Here is a 19,233-nt window from a genome sequence, read left to right on the forward strand (position 1 = left end):
GACACCAGGCTTGGGGAGCCCCTGTCCCCTGCCGGTCTGACAGTCCCAGCTGGAAAAGCCATGTATTTGGCAATAGGCAGGCTCTGCTGAGGGTCACTTCTTTCACTGTCTCCTTACGTGGCTATTAAATGTTCCACATAAACCCAGTTTCCTCCCTGGGACCAGAGCTCCTCATATTAAAGCCTCAAGGAGCACCCGGCTTTGTGCTGTCAAAGTTCCCCTGTTCGGAGCTGCCTCTGATCTGCACGGTATCAGGAGTGGCTCCTGCCAGACCTGTTTCATCATGTGTGACCCCATCCCCTGGCTGGAGCTGAGCACACTGAGGGTAGAGATGTGACACAGGTTGTGCCAACCAGACTCTCTCTTTCCCATGGGAATATGGACTTTGGACTGGGAAATCTCAGTACATCTGAGTGTGGCTGGGACCGTGTGGGCTCAGGAGGGGGAAGCCAGGCTGCAGAGAAGTGAAGGAAACTCAAAGAGAAGCAGAGCTGAGAGAGACGGGAGAATCTAACAAGGTTTTTCTAATCCCTACTTAAGGTCAGGCAGCAACCCTGCCTGTGGGGTCCTGAGTGCCCCCAAAGCCCTATCATAAAGCGCCCTTTTTGCTTAAGCTGGATTCAGTTGGTTCGTTACTTGCAATCAAGGCGCTCTAACACAGCTGGGATCTCCCTTGCGCTTCTCTGCTTCTCCAGGAATACAAAGCTGGCGCTCTACAAATACTTGCTGAATGAAGAAAAACTGGCCCCACATTCTGGCTTTCCTATATCTGCCAAAGGCACCACTGTGCTTGACAAATACTCTTTCTATAAAATGTGTAATTCAGCCTCAGGCAACTTAAATTAAATGCTCTTTCCTTGCCTGAAATGCATTAAATCCTCATTTTCATCTCTTCTTTGGGGCAAACCAGTGCTAAAAAGAAAGGCAGGCGGGAGTAGACAGAAAAAGAAACAGCCCTTCCAACATGCAGGCCAGCAAGTCCAACTGCATCTGCAAGCTGTGCCACTGCCTGGCTGCCCCAACTCCAGAAGACTCTGCCCTGAGATCTGTCTCTATGCCACATCCCCAGGCTACCCAAGATGCCCATCAGTGTCTCCAAAGGTCACAGAGCTTGCAACCCTGCTTATGTGTTATTTATGCCAGATGCTACGCATGAGGCCAGACTCTCTGAAAGAAATCTCAGAGGATCAGCTTGCTCAGTGGTTTTCAAACTGTGTGCTCTGTAGGACCCCAGGACATACGTGGAACCCTCTGGGGGGTCGTTCTCTCCAGCTTCAACCAGCACAGTACCCAGTTGGTTGTATATATCAAGCTACCTTGTAAGCTCACCCCAGAAAGGGTTCAAGTAGCTTTGAAAAACGGTACAAGGACGGGCGCGGTGGCTCACGCCTGTAATCCCAGCACTTTGGGAGCTGAGGCAGGCGGATCACGAGGTCATGAGATCGAGACCATCCTGGCTAACACGGTGAAACCCCGTCTCTACTAAAAATACAAACAACAACAACAAAAAATTAGCCGGGCGTGATAGCGGGCGCCTGTAGTCCCAGCTACTCGGGAGGCTGAGGCGGGAGAATGGTGTGAACCCGGGAAGCAGAGGTTGCAGTGAGTCAAGACCACACCACTGCACTCTAGCCTGGGCAACAGGGCGAGACTCTGTCTCAAAAAAAAAAAAAAAACAGAAAAAAGGAAAACGGTACAAAATTCCCCTCCCAGACCAACTCCTTCATCACTCAGATGAGGAACCAGAGATTCATGGGCTTACACAGAGAGGGCAATGAAGATAAGACGACCTTGCCCTGGTTCCTGGGTACTCCTGACCACACCCCCACTGGATGAGTGCTGAATCTGAGGTGACCCTGCCTACATCAGCGGAAGGGCGATGCTAACCGGCCTGAACAACATGGAGCTGTCCTGATGCTAGTCCTCCGCTATATATAGTTTCTTCCCTGAAATGACCTCATGCAGCAGCAAAGGTTTGTGGTGTGGCAAAACCTGCTGTGTCCCCAGCAACTCTAGGGGAGGAGAACTGCTTCAGAAACTGGGTGGTAAATGGAAAAGAGAGGAATTTTGGGGATGGGGAGGTATGAGGGTGGCAGGTGGGGAACCAGCTTTTGAGACAACTCAGGAGAAATTCTTCCTCTGAGCCCCCGGGGCAGCAGTGGAGAACGGTAAACCTGAGACTCGTACGCAGTGGGTAATGAAAGAGTCCCAAGTCTGGTGTGGTAAAGCCACTGCTTCGTCCTAGGCTCCCGTCCTGCCTGCTCACAGATGTCGGGTACCTCTTCTCAAACAACAACATCCATCTGCACCCCTTGAGCAAGAACCAACAGTGGTTCCCTTTGACCTAAGCGTCCCCATATACTATTCGATATCTTCCATAATCTTGGTGGACACAATAGATTTGATCTTAATGCCTTTAAAAAAAAAAAGGAAGAAAAGAAAAGAAAAGAAAAAGAGGCAGGGTGCAATGGCTCACACCTGTAATCCCAGCACTTTGGGAAGCCGAGGTGGGAGGAGTGCTTGAGGCCAGGAGTTTGAGACCAGCCTGGGCAACACGGCGAGACCCCATCTCTATAAAAAATACAGAAATTAGTCCGCACCTGTAGTCTTAGGTACTCAGGAGCTGGGGTGGGAGGATCACTTGAGCGCAGGAGTTCAAGGCTGCAGTGAGCCATAATAGCTCCACTGCATTCCAGCCTGGGCAACAGAATAAGACCCTATCTCTAAATAAAAAGAAACAGTCAGATAAACAACAAATGAGAATGGAGACTCTGTCTGGGCAGTAGAAGTACAAAGATTTTCTTCTTTGAGCTTTCTCATATCATTCACATTTTTTACGTGAGCACACTTTACTTTTACAATAAAGAGTACTGTACCACTTGCTTCTCTCCAACTTGCACCACTTCCTCAAATCACTAATCCTTCTACAAAGTATGCCCACTCATTCCCAATATCTGTCTTATCCCAATCCCCCAAGGAGCAACTTGAGTACCACCACCACCCTCAGAAATCTTCCCATCCGTAACTCGAGTTCACAGGGACCTCTCTCATCCCAACTCTTTTTAAAAGGGTCTACACATTGCCTTTGTCTCAACTTGTCTACACTGTATGACTTAGCACTTGTCTACATGTTATCTTGTTTGAAGTGGTATTACACCTTTATTTGTCTTTGCTTCCTCTCCCAAGTAGACCATAAGCCATCTGGATGATGAGATACACTTGTATCATATGTGCACACACATTTGCAGGAATGAGGCAGGGTGGAATTTTAGAAAGGGCACAGGAAAGGGAGTCAGATTTCCTGGATTGGATACCAGCACCCACCTCTGTGCAGAGCAGACCACAGACAGTGGCTTGACCCCTCTGAACCAGTCCCAAGTTCTTCCAGCTGAATTCCCCAGCAATACCAATTCCCTTCCCCTAAAAGGTAAGGAAGGATTCTGTGCAAGCCTGCCAACCTCATGAGTTTTGAAAAAGAGATAATCTCTAGAATTGAGGCCCCAGGGGTCTCAAAAGGGACCTGTAGGACCCTGGACCTTTTGTAGGACCAGGCCTACAAAAGGGGTCCCCATCCATCCCTACCCAAAAACTAGCACTAGAGGGTGGGCCAGACACATGAAGGACAGGGCCTTTGGGTAGAAGTCTCTCCTTGAACACTTGCTCTGGGCTATGGCCCATCACAGACAAATGCCCAAGGAATGGTACTGTTAAAAGCAGCGGGCTGAACACTTCTGTCCAGGGTTGTAGAAAAAGTGTTTGGTGCTCAGTGATGGATCAGACATCTAGGCCCTGAATATTCCATGGGACATGTGTCACAGCAGGACACAGCTAGGCTCAGCTGCAAAACAGGAGGGGTCAGCTGCAGATTAAAGGCCCAGGGTAGCTTTGCTTTTGCCTACTGACCCCGAAGACTGGCCCATCCTGCCCCTAGGAAGAGAGCACAAATAACAGTGCATACAGCATGTGGGTTTCTAAGAAATGCCATTCAGGCCTTATAAAAAGTCATCATAGCAATAAGTTATGGCCAAATAAGGCCTCCTGTCTCCTCAGTAGCCAGACATGGACCAGGCAACAGTAAGACTATCACACTGAGCCAGACCTAAATGAGCTCTTGGCTCTGTGGATCTGATATGAGAGTAGAGGGGAAAAGGGCAAAGAGGAAACAGAGGAGTCAGCCTGGGGTGTAAATACACAGTGCAAAGCACTGCTGTCCCCCCAGGAACTGCCTCCTCAGCTCCCCTGGACCCTTGGCTCTGTGTGTTATGGATCTGCTGCCTCAGCCAGGGGCCAGGGGTGGGGGCATGTGGAAATTGGTTTGGAAAAAATAAAAACCACTCCAGTATTATTCAGTCCATCACTCTGAACTCCTTGAGGAGATGAACTGACTCTCCATGCTGCGTTCCCCTCCCCTAACACAGTGCCTGGGATAAGGCCAATGTAGTAAACATTGAGAGGCAGTTTCTCATAGTGGCTAAGGTGTAAGCCCCCAGGATACAACTCCCAGGATTCAAACAGCAACCCCTCCACTGTCATGAGCAAGTGTCTCAACACTCCCCCACAGCCTCAGTTTCCTCATTTGTAAAATGGACATAAATGAGGCCTGCCCTTATGGAGTAGATGTGAAAACTGTAAACAGTGATATCAAGAATCCAGTACAGTGCCCACCACACACGGTAGGAGATTAATAAATGATACTGATTTCAGTGATGGCAATTCCTAGAGCTGCTGTGAAGGCTTGGGAAATGAAATGCTCATCCATGTGACAGTCTATTTTGGGGGAATAGAGCGCTTTCACTAAGTTAAAAAAAAAAAAATCAATGCCATGTGTAGTATCCCATGTAACAGAGGACAGTGTGGTCTGTGTCCCAGACACTGTGTGGGGGGTGAGAAGAGGGGGAAGGATGGACAAATCCATGAAGGTTGTCACAAAGTGTACTTTCTGGCACATTCAGATATATAGTGCAAGAACTGGCAGAAGTAGTCTATTTGCTAATCATGAGTGGCAGTGACATGAGTAAACCAGCAATACCTGTTTAGGGCCCAGGGAGTCCTCTGTTGAAGTTGACAGTGAGGTGGGTATTGCATGGAAGGAACCTGAGACTGATAACCCAAATATTTCATTCTCACTCTGTGTCCCCCAACCCCCGCACACACAGTTAACATCACTGAACCTCTCCCCTAAAGGAGAATCTCTACCTCAGTGGACTATCAGGAGGATTAGATGAGATGTGTGTGAGTACCTACTACAGTGCCTGCTGCACAGTCAGTGTGCAATCAGTAGCAGTATACAAGAAATCAAACAGTAATTTTGAATCTAGGCATGCAGGGATGCTCATCAAGTGTGAAAGAGGCTCTGATGTGGACGTTTATCAGCAGCGTCTTGGAAGTTCACAGAGGAGGTATCTGCGGCTCACAATGTGTATCAGAGAAATGCACAAAGCTCCAGGAAGGAAGCCCTGGAGACTCAGAGGTGTTCTGCCAAGCTGAAGATGGGCCACCGCAAACAGAGGGCACTCATAGCCTTGACCTACTGGCAAGAAATGTTTCCATCTATGTGGAGATAGCCTAGAAAAGTAGCCTCTGGTTGTTGCTGAGATCAGCAAGAGTTGTATGTAGGGTGTGTTGCAAATGATTTGTTACTAATGAGAGTTGATTCAAGCTGGATTCAAGGCTATCTCTATGATAACCACACTATCTTGCAACTTGCTTCGGATTTGCCTTCCTGACTGAATGGTTCAAACAGTAGATAACCCAGAACACAATGAAGAAGTCAGGTTTTGCATATGAACTTCACTGGCTATATATCTCAACGTGGGGGAAGTATAAGGCTGGGGGCAGCTGTCTTTAACAGAGCATCAAGCATGGTGAGAATAGTAAAAATAATAACTAATGCTTACTGAGTAGGTAATATGTCCCAGGCACCATTCTCAAGACCTGATGTGCATTAACTCATCTAATTCTTATGACAACCGTATGGAGTAGACACTGTTATCTCCATTTCACAGATAAGAAAACTGAGGCCTCAAAATTCAAAATAACTTGCCCAAGGTTACATAGCTAATGAGTTGGAGGAGCTAGGATAATAAAATGCAAATTGGTACTAAATGAATAAAACATTTGTCATAACCACCGGTCACCAAAGGAAAACTATCTTATAGATGTTCTCTTTGACAGACCTCAGATTTTACAAATCAAAGGAAATTCATGGCTGGGCAAGGTGGCTCATGCCTGTAATCCCAACAATCTGGGAGGCTGAGGTGGGTGGACCACTTGAGGCCAGGAGTATGAGACCAGTCTGGACAACATGTTGAAACCCCATCTCTACTACAAATACAAAAAAATAAGCTGGGTGTGGTGGCACACACCTGTAATCCTAGCTACTTGGAAGGCTGAGGCACAAGAGTCACTTGAATCCAGGAGGCAGAGGTTGCAGTGAGCCGAGATCACACCACTGCACTCCAGCCTGAGCAATAGAGTGAGCTCTGTCTCAAAGAAAAAAACAAAAAAAAAGGCCAGGCACAGGCATGGTGGCTCACGCCTGTCATCCCAGCACTTTGGGAGGCCGAGGCGGGCAGATCACGAGGTCAGGAGTTCAAGACCAGCATGGCCAACATGGTGAAACCCCTGTCTTTCCTAAAAATACAAAAAAATTAGCTGAGTATGGTAGTGCGCACCTATAATCCCAGCTACTCAGGAGGCTGAGGCAGGAGAATCGCTTGAACCCCGGAGGCGGAAGTCGCAGTGAGCCGAGATCATGCCATTGCACTCCAGCCTGGGCAACAGAACAAGACTCCGTTTCAGGGCGGGGGAAAAAAAAGGAAATTCATGGCCAGCCCTTGTGATTGCACTCTGACTCCAGGGGATGAGCCAGAAGGTGACCAGAACAGAAGGTGACCAGGGAGGACTAGGGAGGCTATACTTGCTCCTCCTAAAAGTTGGGGTGGAACAATGGTCAGTACAATACAAGTCATCAGCGGAACAATGAGCTTTGTGTTGTTCCCCATCTAAGCATCCCCTGTGCCGCGTGTGGGCACTGTGCTGAGCACATCACACACACAATCACATTTCATGCTTGACTACTCTAAGTGATGTATGCTTACCCCATTTTACAGATGCAGAAACTGAGGCTCTGCAAAGGAAGTAGTGGAACCGCTTTTCTCTCCATGGCTTCTGCCACTTATTCAGTCAATAACCTTGAGTATCTTAACATCCTCACCAAGTCTCAGTGTCCTCATCTATAAAACAGGAAAAATGAGTCCTGCCTTGCCTATCTAACAGGATGGCTAAGGAGATCAAATGATATATAATACTTGAGACAGCATTTTGAAAACCACAAAATGCTGAGCAAAGCAAGAGATCATTAATCTTATTAATTACAAAGAGTGACACCTGATTCTGCAAGCACTTTGCTAACATGACTCTCCGTGCCTCTTTTCCTTTGGGAATTTGGGAATAATTCAAAGTTCGCAGAGCGAGGACACTCTTTTCTTCAAGTCCCTGGCATCTGGGTGTTGGAAAGCGGAGGTTTGCTCTGGGAGAAGGAGGAGGAAACAATAATATTTGCATTCTACTTGTGTTTCTCTGTGTTCAATCTTGGCTGAGATTCTATTGCCTCCAGCACACCCAGCCCTCAAACAACATTCAACGCGTATTTATTGAGCACCTACTATGTTCCAAGCACTTTGATCCAAGATGATGGACTCACATGACTTCTAGGTGTGGAGGTGGTAGTCTTGGGGTGGGGAAATTAGAGGAGGAAGGGACAGCAATGGGAAAGGAAGGCAGTGGCTATAGTCCTTGGAGTTTTGCAGACTTCACAGCTGACCTACCAGCTTCTTTCCACGGGGGTGGGGTGGAAGCTGGTCAGGGCTCACAGCACAATGGAATGAGCTGTGAGCACTGGAATGAATCAACATCCTCAGGCTGAGTTTCAGCTCTGCCTCTCAGCATCATAACCACTGACAATCCATTCACTTTCCTGGCCATCAGGTTTCCCATATGTAAAATAGGTAGGCATGTTCCCATAGGTAAAATAGGGAGAATCAAATAAGATGATGTTTGTGAAGGGATCCAGCAAGGGGGTGCCTAAAGGTGCTCAACAATAAACTCATTAAAAAATAAAACTAAACAAAAAAAATGTTCTCTTCTTCTCATTCTCATGAGGATAAACTACACACTGGCCCAAAGCGTAGGCTCTGAGATCAACACCTGGGTTCCAGTCCTGGCTCTGCAGTTTACAAGCTGTGCGGCCTTAGGCAGCAGACATTACCCTTCTACGGCTCAGCTTCTTCATCTGTGAAAAGGTGATAATAGAATCCACCCATAGGGTGGTTGTGAGGATTAACCCAAATACTGCACGTGATGCTCCTAGTACATGGCAAACACCCTGCAAAGGTGAGCTGCTGCTAATTACATCTCTCTGAGCCTTTAAAAACAACAAAACTCCAAGTGCGCAGGCTGGCAACTAAGATTCAGGCTACTTGGTTAGTGACCGGCTGCCCAGGCACCATTCACCCTTTGCTCCTGGTCCCAAGCCTTCCAGAGGAAAAAGGTACAAATGAGGAGTCATCCCTGTCCCCTCAGTCTCCCTCCCCATACCTTGCTGAAGGTGTTCTAGCCCCTTTCCTGCCAGGTTCCTCATTTTTTTTCTCTTTTTTTTTGAGACGCAGTCTCGCTCTGTCGTCAGGCTGGAGTGCAGTGGTGTGATCTCGGCTCACTGCAACCTCCGTCTCTCAGGTTCAAGCGATTCTCCTGCCTCAGCCTCCTGAGTAGCTGGGATTACAGGCATGTGCCACCATGCCCGGCTAATTTTTTTTTTGTATTTTTAGTAGAGACAGGGTTTCACCATGTTGATCAGGCTGGTCTCGAACTCCTGACCTCATGATCTGCCCAGCTCGGCCTCCCAAAGTGCTATGATTACAGGCATGAGCCACTGTGCCCAGCCATTTTTTTTTTTTTTTTTAAATAGAGACGAGGTCTCACTATGCTGCCCAGGTTGGTCTTGAACTCCTGGCCTCAAGCAATCCTCCTGCCTTGGTCTCCCAAAGTGCTGGGATTATAGGTGTGGGCCACCATGCCCAGCCTCTATGCACAATTCTAACACACTCAGATGTCTGTTTTCCCAGAGATTTGGAGGGACTGCTCTTTGAGCCCAGCATAAATGATCACTACATGATAAACCACTTCACACCCATTAGGATGGCTATTATAAAACCAAACCAAACCAAATCAACAAAAAGCAGAAAATAACAAGTGTTGGTGAAGATGTAGAGAAACAGGAACCCTCGCACCCTGTTGGTGAAAATATAAAATGGTGCAGCTGCTGAGGAAAGTGGTATGGGGAGTTATTCAAAAAATTAAAAATAGAATTACCATTTGATCCAGAAATTCTACCTCTGGGTATATACACAAAATAACTGAAAGCAGAGACTCAGAGAGCATTCACCTTTTGCTCCTGGTTTGCATACCCGTGTTCACAGCAGCATTATTTACAATAGCCAAAAGGTGGAAGCAACCCAGGGGTCCATCAATGGAGGAATGAATAAGCAAAATGTGGTATATACATACAATGGAATATTACTCAGCCTTAAAAAGGAAGGACATTCTGACACATGCTACCCCATGGACACTTGACAACATTATGCTAAGTGAAACAAGCCAGCCACAAAAGGAGAAATACTACATGATTCCACTCCTACGAGGTATCCAGAGTAGTCAAACTCTAAGACAGAGAGCAAAATATCAGTTGCCAGTGGCTGGGGCGAGGAAGAAATGGGTAGTGCTTAATGGGTAAAGAGTTTCAGTTGGGTAAAATGAAAAAGTTCTGGAGATGGGTACTGGTGATAGTTGTACAACAGTAAGTACAAAGAATGTACTCATGCTACAAAACTATAGACTGAAAAATTTGCTGTTACAAGTAAATTTTACGTCATATCTAGGTAACCACACTTAAAAAAAAAAAAAAAGTAAAGAAAAAAAGAGAAGTGACTACTGTCTACCAGGCAGAAGACAGAGCAACGATTGTAGGTGGAAACATGAACCCCCAAAGCACAACAGCTGGGAACCACGTAGTTTGGGGCCCACTGCCCTAGAGTCTCACAAGCCCTGTGGCCTCACACTATTATAAGCACAGTAACTGATCGGGTAGGACTGGCTCTTCCCACTCAGAGCCTTGAACAGGATTTAAGAGCCTTCCTGCAGCGCCAGTGTTGCTACATGGAACCTTGAGGCAGGCAATCCCAGAATGGGCTCTCCCCCAGCAATTTCCCTCTGCCTACCACTAGTTCCCTCCCTCACCCCAGCTCTCCTCTTTGGGAGGTAACACTTTTGAGAGAAAGAACCTTTTGTGGTCCCACTCTCACCAAGTAGGCGCTCTGTACACACCGGTATGAACTCAACAACCCCTAGTCCCAAACCGGAGGTTCTTTCCGAGCTGTATCTTAATATTTTGTTCAGAAGCATATCATTCATTTCAGAAAGATTTCCATCCAAAAATAGTTTTTAAACATTTCTTTTATAGTTCTGCTCCTTAAAAAGAGTAAGCTTCAATGAGTAAGTGGGAAAAATCACTGGCTATGGCTTTTGTGTGTAAAAATCCTGGTAGCTTGGAATAATAGAAACTTTCCAAGTTCACAAAGTCTCTTTTTATCCAGGGTCTCGCTTTAATCTCACAACCTCTCTGAGAAGTGAGCAGGGTGGCAGTCACTCCATTGCACAAATGGGGAAACTGAGGCTCAAAGAGATCAAGCAGCTTGTCCAAAGTCACACAAACAACTAGGAAGGAACAGAGACCCCAGGCTTCATTTTCCACCAATGCCAGACGAAACTCTGGGTTGCGACCTCATATCTGAGCACACTGTATAGCCATGAAAGTAATTTTAAAACCACCATTAGCTTGTCTTATCTCCACAACATCTCTCTGAAGTAAACTGGAAATATTATCTTTTTAAAATGGAGGATCAACTGACCAAGAAACAAATGACCTGCCCAAGATTACCACTCAAGAAAGTGGCAGAGACTAGACCTCCTCTCTTTTGAATACACTTGACCTCGACCACTTCCCTATAATATCTTGACCTCCACACACTCACAACTTAAAGGAGCCCATGCAGTTTTTATGTAGGTTGCACCATGTTTCTGTGAACTAGGCAGGGGATAGACATACCTTTGTTCTCTTTCTAATGGCTGGGCAAGAAGAAAGAGATTATAGAAATCTTTAGGTTCCTTTTCAGCTCTAAAATTCTATGATTCTAAAAATTCTCCAGCAAGTTGATGGGTAAGGGAGGCCTGGAATCCACATCACCTGACTTCCTGCCTTGTAGTCTATTAGGCCACCCTATCCCTGCCCTGCAAGCTAAGGACTACAAACATCATGTGTGCCTGGGAGAGGGGGTCCACTCTGACATAGGTGCACACATAAAATGCCAAGAAGGTGCTACTGCCTCGTTAGGACCCCAATAGCGAGCTTCACTTTGCCCTCCTGCTTCAGCCCTGGTATCTCCCAGCAAGAGGCTCCCATACCACAGGAATCATATATATCCCAGGTATCTGAAAACTTACCCAAGCCTGGGGCAAGAGAGAAGCCAGTCCCAGAGAAAGAACACCACTCTGAGGTTGCAGTTTAAGTCCCTTCATTAAGATACCTGCCTTAACACCCATCTAAGGTAGGAGATCAATCAGATGTGTTCATTTATGCTTTTCTATAGACTTCACCAACTCTAGTTTTATCCAACAAATATTTACCAGGCACTGCTCTTGGTATCACAGAGTGAACAAATAAAAATCTCTGACCACATGGAGCAAGGGGAGATAGCCAATGTCAGAGGATGACACAGGCAATGGAGCAAAATAAAACAGGAAAAGGAGGTAGATAATGCTGAGAGCAGGTGGTAGAGGGAAGGGGATCATTTTAAATGAAATGGCCTGGGAGGGTCTGACTCCTTAAATAGGAGACTGGGACAAGGAGAGAGAGGGACCCATTCAGATATCAGGGGGTTGAACAAGGCAATGGAGAGCATGAGATGGCTTAAGAAAGGTAAGCAGGTGAAAATCATATCATATCTTGCAGACCAACATAAGGACTCTTGAATGAGATGGGGTGTCATAAGAAGGCTTGAGCAAAGGAGTAACGAAATCTGACTTACAGTTTAGAGCATCACGCTGGCTGCTGGGATGGAAATAGTCTGTCGGGAGACAAGGGAGGAAGCAGGAAGGTCAGTTCATAGGCCAGTGGTAGCTTAGACCAGGGTGAAAGTGGTGGAGATGGTCAGAGTCAGGTTCAGGACATATTTAAGGCAAAGCCAATAGGCTTTATTGATTAAATGGATGTGAGGTGTGAGCGAAAGGGAGAAGTCAGGGACGACTAGAATTTTAGGGGCCTCAGCAACTGGAAGGATGAAATCATCATGAACTGGGATGGGAAAGACTTTGGGAGGTACAGGGATGGGATGGGGGTTCATTCTGTTGTGGACATGTTAAACTGAGAAGCCATTTAGACAGCAAGTGTGGTGAGCAGGCAGTAGAATATCCAAGGCTGAAGCTGGAGAGAATGGGCTGAAATTATAAATGTGGGAGGAGTCACCAGCACATATAGTACTACATAATTCTACGTATGATCATGTGTAATTTGCATGACTATGTGTTTACTGTCTGCCCCCTGCAAGACTGTAAGCTCCATGTGGCCAAGGACTATGTCTGTTCACAGCCAGCAGGGTGCTTGGCACTCAGTAAATATTTACTGAGCAAATGGAGAAGTTGCCCAATTCCTCCCTCAAGAATAGCCACACAGCCCACACAAGAAGCAGACTCTCTCGCAACCACAGTGCCAAGCCCAACCAGCCCCAAACAGGGCCCTGGGTCTGTCCACCCCAAGCTTGAGATTCCAGAACGTAAGTGGATACGCCTGGCACATCACAGAGTCAGATATTTGGGTTTCAGCCCTGCCACATTCTCAAAGGGTGGAGCTGGGCAACAGACTTGCCTGTTCTACCACCTCTACCTCTCCCTGGAGTGGCTGGGGGAGAGGCTGCTTCACCCAATTCATGGGCAGAGATATTTATCTACCTAGTGTATATGTATGGGGTGGCAAGATCCCCCACCAAAGGAGTAAATCCCCAAGTATTCTCTGAAGCACACAAGAACCACCCAGCACCTGAAGGAGAGGAACACAGACCTACTGGGGATGCATTAAGAGTAACAATCCAAAAAAAATGTTCAAGGCTGGGTGCAGTGGCTCACACCAGTAATCCCAGCACTTTGGGAAGCCAAGGTAAGAAGATTACTTGAGGCCAGGAGTTTGAGACCAGCTTGGGCAACATAGCAAGACCCCATCTCTACAAAAAAATAAAAAGTTAGCTGGGCGTGGTGGTGCACACTTGTAGATCTAGCTACTGGGGAGACTGAGGGGAAAGGATCACTTGAGCTCAGGAGTTAAAGGCTGCAGGGAGCTATAACTGCACCACTATACTCCAACCTGGGTGAGAGAACAAGACCCTATCTCTCAAAAAATATATATATATATATATATATCTATATCTATCTATCTATCTATCTATATGTATATATATATCTATGAGTGACAATCACAAAATTTGATGAGACGAGAGGACATCTCCCTTCTTCCTAAGACAAGAATCCCTGACCAGAGAGTATTGTGTCTCTGCTTTACCTACCAAGTGACTAAGAAGACGAACTAAGGACAAAGGGTGACATTACAAGGCATAAAAATTTCACCTCAATAACTTTCTAGCTTTAAACAGCTGCCTTTGTGAAGATGATAAAACAGCTCTAATGATCTTGTATAACCCTCCCCCTTTCTGAATACTGAAAGAGTGACCCAGAAAGGTTTGATGACTTGCCCAAGGTCACTGAGTTATAGGCCCAGGGCTAGAACTCAGGTCCTAGCTCCCTGTTGAGGCTTTCTTCCCATTACATTAGTGCCAAAGGAAAGTAAGAGTTACAGTGGCACTGGGGGAGTTTTAGGCATCAGTCTTATAACATAAAACTATGTCCTTATCAAAGGAAAAGCCACAGATGTTACAGGAATGCCAGGTGCACTGTGGAGTTAAGAAGGATTCCTTCCCTTGTACCAAATTTGTCATCTACAGAGTTCCCCTCGGCTTTGGACTTTATGAATAAAGCTATTCATAGTAGGACACACAGAACTAAAGCAATGATAAACTAGCAGGTAAAAAAAAATGCAGATATATGAAAAATGCAGATGGTAGGATGAAGTTGAGTTAGCTTTCTAAAATCAACGAATACTGAGTGCCACCTCTGTACAACTCACTGTGTTAAGTGCTGAATGTGTGTGCGTGTGGCTATATGAGTGAGAGAGACATATACACAAGGATAAGACAGAACCCAGGTCTTCGAGGCTTGCAATGTAGTTGCTGATAAAAGACTGTAAACATCAAAGACATGACTAATAATATGGAGTACATAATTGTTAAGTAAGTGGCATAGATAATGTGTCTGCAGGAGTTCTCAGAAGGAGCAATCACTTCCACGGGGTGTGTGTGGTGGGGTGCGGAGGGAGAGGGAAATGGCAGACTTGTCAGGCAAGGTGCTTCAAACAAGATACGGCACTTGAAGTGAACCCAAGGGATGAAACACTCTCAATAAGAAGGAAATGGAACGAGCAAACACTGGTGGTCTTAATGTCAGAGAAGGGAAAGAAATTAGGACTTAAAAGGAAGGACTGGCCTTGACAGTTAAAGTACTTGTAGGAGTGGGAAAGTGCAGAAAGGTGTTTTTTGTTGTTGTTGTTTTGGGTTTTTTTGAGATGGAGTCTCGCTCTGTCACCCAGGCTGGAGTGCAGTGGCGCAATCTCGGCTCACTACAACCTCTGCCTTCTGGTTCAAGCAATTCTCCCTGCCTCGGCCTCCTGAGCAGATGGGATAACCGGCGCCTGCCACCATGCCTGGCTAATTTTTATATTTTTATAAAATATAAAAATTATATTTTGCCATGTTGGCCAGGCTGGTCTCCAACTCCTGACCTCAGCTGATCCGCCTGCCTTGGCCTCCCAAAGTGCTGGATTACAGGCGTGAGCCACCATGCCTGGCCAAGTACAGAAATATTTTGAACACAGAACTATAAAATCTGGAAGAAGTTATTTTAACAAATGTCTTCTAAGGGGACAACTGTGTGTAGGTCTGGATAATGACTGAAGATGAAGTTGCCTTTGGGGGGTACCTCACTTCAGCCTGAGACAAGGGTTGACTTGAGGTGAGAAGGGTATGAAGTGGGGTGGCAAGGGACAGGTTCGCAAGACCTGCAGAAGGAAGAGCCAGCAGACCCCAGTGACTGGCTAGCTGAGAGGCAGGTGACAAGGAAGCAGAGAAAGTCATGAGAGAGAGGGCTCTTCACAGCCTAAAGTTAGGCAGCTGGAAGAACATGAGTAAAGAAGGAAAGCTGGTGGACAGGGAGCAATGCAGAGCCTGGTTTTGGAAGTGTCAAATCTGGGAATATCTATATCGCAGTGTCCAGTGGGCATCTAGAGATGGGGTTCTGGGGTTCAAGAGACAAGAGCTGAAGATTAAGCATAGGGGTCTTCCCAATGGACAAAGAGTTGTGAGACTGAACAAGATTTCTCTGGGAGGGAGTGTAATGAGAGAAAAAACAGAATGTCAAACTGAAGCACCAGTGCACCCCCCCACCTAGAAGGTGATGGTGGAAAGGGGTGTTCAGAATAGAAAACCAAGGCAGTCTGATGCCAAGAAAGGAAGGGGGAGAATGTCTCGTGGGAGACAGTTGTCAACAGCAAAAAATGCTGCTAAATCAATTATGGGGACTGAACACATATTTGTTGAACAAATGAATGAATGAAAGCAAGCCAGTCCTTGGTTTTGAGTCATCTCTCCTCAGTCAGAAGAATGGGCAGAGTTACCTTCAGACAAAAGAATTTCAATAAGTTTTACTCCATCCTTCCCATAAAAACACATTTCTTCCTCCACATCCTGTCCACCACACAGACATCCTTCCCTGCTTCCCCTGGTTCCCCCATCTTCCTTCCCAGTTTCCGCAACCCAAGCAACACACCTTCGGTGTCACGGGAGACAGGAAACTCCAACTAGAGTTTCCACTTCATTAACAACTCTGCCTGTGGCTCCTCTTACATAAGGGGATATGTGGCAATGGGGTGGGAGAGGAGGCTGAGTTCTAGCCCCAGCTGTGCTCCTAACTAGGTGTGTGACTTTGGACAAGGTGCTCAACCTCTTGGGATCTGGGCTTTGACATGGAGAGAAGGACAAAGGTCCATCGGGAATCCAGACAAGTTCTGAAGGTCCCTTTGAGCTCTCAAGTCTACGATTTTATTCCCAGCAGATCCTTGCAACACCCTCAAAGAAGGAAGTGAGTGTAAGACCCAGAAAAATGACCGACAGACCTCTTTCCGGGGCGAAATGCCAGGGCAGGCAGGGTGTACCATGAAAGTGAGAAAGCGTTGCCCGGGCCTCGAGAATCACCAGCGAGCGATCTCACTCCCACAGCTAGGAAGGATCCCAACAATTCCGAGGGTGACTCACCCCGCACCCCATCTTTTATAGACTCCTAGACGGCCGAGAGGCTCTAAAAACCCCTGCGGGAAAAATAAAGATTTCTTTCCCAGAGTCCTGCGCTGCTCTGCAAGTCGGATTCCGGCAGACACGATCTGCAGCCCGATAATGACACAGTCTTTGGAAGGAGCGACTGTTCTCGCCCCGCTCGCTCCGAGTTCTGGGGACGCCTGACTGCCCGCGCCGTGCCCCGACGGGCCGGTGTCCGACCCCGGCCGGAGCTGCCAGGCCAGCGGCGCCCTCGCCCCGGGCCCTCCTCCCAATCCGTCGGGCCCGTTGCGGTCTGCAAACATTTCCTGCCCCCACCCCCACCAGGAGCTTCCCAGTTGGAGAGAGTTGGTCGCGCAGCCGGCTCAGCGCTCGCAGTTGCCCCAACTCAGCTCCCCTGGCTGCCCGGCGCTGGGGAGCGGCCCCGTTTGGTTGCGGAGCAGCCCATCGGGGAAACCCAAGCGCCAGCACCAGTGGGGAGTCTATCGGTAAGCCCAGAGCTCGGGCGAGGAGGGGGACAACTGGCGGGGTGCCCGAGGCCCTGCTCCCTTCCCGGTCGTTACCTGCTCGCTTGCGGGGGTGTCCCGGGGCTGCCGGCCTCTCCCGGCGCTGTCTCCCCACGCAGTTGCCCATGCTGGCTCCTCAGCCAGTCCCCATGCACCGGAGGCGGCGAGGTGGTCGGCTGCTCCGCGCTCCTGCCCCGGACGGCGGCGTCCCGGGTCAACGGCTCCGGCCGCCCGGCATCTGGCGCTCCCCGATCTCCCCCCGGGGGCGCGCTCAGCCCCGGCGCTGGCTCCGGCAAAACTTTGCGGGCCAGGGGAGAGAGGGAGGTGGCAGACTCCCTAGCACGGTCCCAGGTGGCCGGGCCAGGGGGGCCCGCGACGGTGCCCGGCCGCAGACCAGCTCCGCTGGAGGGGCGGAGAGAGGGGGCGGGCACCGCCGCAGCTACTCCCGGTCGCTCGGGGCTCCAGACAGGGGCCGGCCCCCTGGAGCCTGTCACTCATCTGCCTAACCCCGCCCCAGGCCGGCCCCGCTCCCTACCGCCGGCTCGCGGTGCCCGCTCCGCTGCCACCACCCGCCCCAGGTGCGCATGTGACCGACAGCACCGCCCCCTCGGGCTGGGCCTGATTTCCTCATTGGCTTCCCCCGTGGTGCGTACCGCCCCTCTCCCCACCCAGCCAGGTGCCCGCCCCGCCGCCCGTCTCCCGGGGAGCCGGGCCGGGAATTATTCGCCCTCAATGGCCTCCGGCTGCGTGCGTAGCAGCCGCCTTCCCTCTCTGTGCCACCGCCCCATTCCAGGCCCCGCCCCTCCCTGGAACTGCCTGGCTAGAAGCCGGTAGGCACGTGACCCGGTGCGCCCCACCCCCTTGGCCTTCTCCCCGCGATTGCCTCGGGAGGCGCATGCGCGGAGAGGCCCGTCTCTTGCCACCGCCCATATCCCCTCCCACGGCCTCTTGTTCGCGTCATGGCCGCCGCCGCGGCTCTGGAGGCGGCGGCGCCTACGGGCGCCCTATGGGGCCTCGTGCACGACTTCGTCATGGGTCAACAAGAGGGCCCCGCTGACCAGGTGGCTGCAGGTACGGCAGACGGCGCCGCGCACCTTCCGCATGGGGACCAACAGGAGGGAGCGGCCTCAGTACAGGCGCCGGGCGGGAAAGGAGGAGCGGGTGACTTTGAGAGATTGGTCTCAAGGCTGGTTAGTGAGCACGGCGAGCTTCGAAGCCGTAACAAGTTGGAGAGTTGCCTGTGTCTTCCTTAAAACCATTTACACTTCTCATCTCCCTATAGCCAATTATAGGGAATTATTACATTTTACAGATGAGGAAACTGAGGCTCAGCGAGGGCAAGAGGACTTGCGCAGGGCTGCAGACCAGGCAGGAGGGGGAGCTGGGACTCGGACCCAGGCGTTCACGTCCGAACCGGGTGCTCACGCCACGAAGCCACGCTGTTTGTGGGAGGTTGACGTGTGGAGGTGCATCCTCGCAGCGTCCGCTCCCGTCGCGTGGCATCCTGGGAGTGGCGGATGGCCCCGCGCTCTGACTGGCTGGAATTAAGAGGAGGCGAGGAGTCGGGCCAGGAGGAGCGGGAGATGTTCTGGGTGTCCTCCTTAAGACTTTCTCTCCGTTTCTTGCCAAAGGTCTTGATTAGTTTGCTCCGTGACGTTTTATGTGGCGTTTGTTTTTATCTTCTTCCCAGACCCCCACTTTCCTGCTTTTGACAAGTTCAGAGATCTCTTAGTTCAGACAGCTTATCTAAAATTAGAATAAAACAATTTCCAGGCTTCCGTGGAGTTCTGAGACTTTGCTCTTCTAGGAAAAAAAAATCTACTAAAAAGTTATTGAATGTTAGGAAGGCTTCACATCTTGGGTTTAAGTAACAATATAAAATTATCTAATGGGTAGTTTAAAAAATTTTTGGAAATTTCGCATGCTTGGAGAGAAGTAAGGACACATTTCTCTTGCAAATTGAGCGTATTAACCTTTAGAATGTGTAAGAAAAGAATAGTGAATCTGCTAGAAATAAAATACTTTGTTCGTTAGCAGTATTCCACTTTGATTCAGTCATGCCACTATTGTTGAACACATATTATTCCCCAAACATGATGCAAAGCCTAAGGAATATAAATACAAATTAGGTTAGATCTGTGCCCACCAGGAACTTACAGTATGCTGGGAGAGGCAACCATTCT

At 48.7% G+C, this 19,233-nt stretch overlaps 2 protein-coding genes across 4 annotated transcripts in view; one reads left to right on the forward strand and one right to left on the reverse strand.

Moving 5' to 3' along the window:
- Positions 1-17,515, reverse strand: part of UBTD1 (ubiquitin domain containing 1) — a 63,471-nt gene extending 45,956 nt beyond the window's left edge. Inside the window, exon 1 of the mRNA XM_011951185.1 lies at positions 17,108-17,515. Coding sequence (XP_011806575.1) covers positions 17,108-17,177 — 70 coding nt within the window. The 5' untranslated portion in view covers positions 17,178-17,515. The remainder of the gene's footprint in view (positions 1-17,107) is intronic.
- A 155-nt stretch (positions 17,516-17,670) lies between these two features.
- MMS19 (MMS19 nucleotide excision repair homolog (S. cerevisiae)) overlaps positions 17,671-19,233 on the forward strand; it is a 43,644-nt gene continuing 42,081 nt past the window's right edge. For 2 of the 3 annotated variants that reach the window (XM_011951182.1, XM_011951183.1), the window contains exon 1: positions 17,671-18,121. In XM_011951182.1, the coding sequence (XP_011806572.1) occupies positions 18,010-18,121 (112 nt within the window). In that variant the 5' untranslated portion in view covers positions 17,671-18,009. The remainder of the gene's footprint in view (positions 18,122-19,233) is intronic. The other variant, XM_011951184.1, reaches the window with a different exon arrangement.

The sequence above is a fragment of the Colobus angolensis genome, unplaced genomic scaffold (genome assembly GCF_000951035.1).
Source record: "Colobus angolensis palliatus isolate OR3802 unplaced genomic scaffold, Cang.pa_1.0 Scaffold316, whole genome shotgun sequence".
Classification (NCBI taxonomy): Eukaryota; Metazoa; Chordata; class Mammalia; order Primates; family Cercopithecidae; genus Colobus; species Colobus angolensis.